The sequence below is a fragment of the Zea mays genome, chromosome 1 (assembly GCF_902167145.1).
Source record: "Zea mays cultivar B73 chromosome 1, Zm-B73-REFERENCE-NAM-5.0, whole genome shotgun sequence".
Taxonomy (NCBI): domain Eukaryota; kingdom Viridiplantae; phylum Streptophyta; class Magnoliopsida; order Poales; family Poaceae; genus Zea; species Zea mays.
Genome location: NC_050096.1, coordinates 215,548,087 through 215,550,267, shown reverse-complemented (window position 1 = coordinate 215,550,267; position 2,181 = coordinate 215,548,087). Strand labels below are relative to the sequence as shown.

Here is a 2,181-nt window from a genome sequence, read left to right as displayed (position 1 = left end):
TTGGTCCGAATATTCCTTACTAACGGTTGCACATTTTGCCTAGAGTGATGACCGTTCATGATGGCGACCGTTACTGTTCGTTGGCCTACCTCTACGCGTGTATATATACGAGGAGGGGAGGCTGCTTCTGGTGACGACAGAACAATACACTCGTACGAACATTATCAGACGCGTTGCATATAGCCCATCTCCGTCCCACCTTCTGCGAGCACAGAGAGTGGGAGAGCAGGCCTCCGAAATCGTCGTCCACAGATAGACACTTGCATGGTTGTGCAGGCGATCAGGTTTATGGGGAGCGTACTCGCGACTGCTCGCCTCGTCCGCTCGACCAGCACTGATCAAGCTCCTCGTCGCCGACGCCGTTTTAGGGACTGCACTGCGTACATCTACCCGTGTCAACTGCGTACGACTACATCGAACATACACACGAGATGTCTCATATGAATGGAGCCACTGATGCCTTAAGCATCGATCCCTCCGCTGGGTACATTTTGTTCTTAGTAATTATGCATATTTTACTATTATTTACTGTTTATGTGAGTAGCGATATATACATGCACATACATATCGTCATATATATCACTGTTGTTTTTTGGATTAAATTAAAACTAAAAATTACTATTTCTGAACAGATACCGCTAACAAATGACAATGAATTTTGCCTGCATACTTGTCTATGGGAAATTGGACCAGGCAGCGAAATTCTGCTCATATACTGCCCGAAATTCTGCTAATATGCTGCCAAACAACTAAGTGATACAAACTGAGGCTAATAATATACAAGCTAATGGTAAACTGAACTAAAGCAGATCACGAACTCAGGCTAATATACAAGATAATGGTAAATTGCACTAACGCAGATGATAAGGAAAAGTTTGATTAAGCATTTAAGCGTCACCGCCTCGTTTCCATCCGCGGCCGCTGTGGTAGGCGTAGTTGTCCCGGCGGCTGTTCTTGAAGGCGCAGCAGCCGACGGAGTAAACGACGACGATGAAGGAGAGGATGACGACGTTGACGATGGCGGCCCGCTTCCAGTCCCGCTTGAGCGCGTCCACCACGCCGGCCTTGCACGACTGGCACCCGTAGCAGAGGTCGTCCTCGTCGTTGCCCCACGCGCTGCAGTCCCGGCCGGCGGGCGCGGAGCCCGCCGCTGTCCTGGTCCACTCCGTGCCGCCGGTGTACGTGAAGTTGCAGCTCGTGGGCGGCTTGCAGCACCCGGACTCGACCGGGGACAGGCCGAGCCGAACCAGACCCGCCGCGTCCTTGCTCTCCCTCTCCCTCTCCTCCAGGCGCCTGCAGACGTGCGCGTCGGCGAGGCAGCTCCGGATCCGGGCCCAGTCCTTGCGGCTTTCGACGTGGCGCCGCAGCCAGGTGGAGTAGTCCCCGAGGCGGTACTCCCTGTAGCCTACCCCCGACACGGCCTCCCCGGCGCCCCTGTTGGTGACGGCGAAGGCGAAGACGGTGAAGCAGAGCAGCGCGACGATGAACACGAGCATGGCGAGGAGGTAGAGCCATAGCAGCCAGGTGGCGCGGAAGCAGGCGCCGGCGAGGCCCGCGACAGCGACGGCCATGAGCACCGCGCCCAGCGCGATGGCCGGGGTGGACAGGAGGTGGTCGCACTCGGTGCCGTCGGCGCGCGACCGCAGCCAGATTCCCGAGACGAGGATGGGGACCGAGAGCAGGAGTGTCACCAGGTTCAGCGCGCCGATCACGTTGTTGCTCATCCGGATCGCCATGGCGAGGCGGCCCCAGCCGGCTTTGTGTCGTGCTCAGCTCGACTGCTGGTGTGGGGAAGGGTGTCGTGGTGGTCTATGTGGTCGTTCCAGTGTGCGGAGCGGGGCGTATTTGTAGGGTGGTGGTGGTGTGCCTTGGCGTGGCGTCCCAGCGGGAGCGGGAGCGGGCGCCGCGCCCGCGCGTAGAGGTGGCAGGCTGGCAGCTGATTTTGCCGCCGCACGGGTTGGCGAAAGTTCCTGGGAGTTCCCTTCGTTGGGAGGCTGAGAGAGCTGCGGAAACCGTGTGGTCCTTTTGCCGCTGCGAGGGCTACGACTACGAGTACGACGAGTGGCATGGACAGGGCCAGGGGAAGCGACGCAGCATTTGGCATGGCCATGGCCATGGGACACGCGCAAATCCGTAATCCGACGGCTGTTGTGCCAACTGCCAACCAGTTCGCAGGTCTGA

General features: G+C 57.9%; 1 protein-coding gene across 1 annotated transcript; it reads right to left on the bottom strand.

Moving 5' to 3' along the window:
• Positions 1-633: 633 nt before the first annotated feature.
• On the bottom strand, positions 634-1,832 carry LOC103643257 (tetraspanin-8). The gene has a single exon (XM_020547236.2). It carries the CDS (start codon positions 1,734-1,736, stop codon positions 888-890), a length of 849 nt encoding a protein of 282 aa, XP_020402825.1. The 5' UTR covers positions 1,737-1,832; the 3' UTR covers positions 634-887.
• Between the last annotated feature and the right edge of the window lie 349 nt (positions 1,833-2,181).

Coding starts and splice junctions, on each gene's coding strand:
- LOC103643257 (XM_020547236.2), bottom strand. CDS start 1,736: ATGGCGATCCGGATGAGCAACAACGTGATCGGCGCGCTGAACCTGGTG.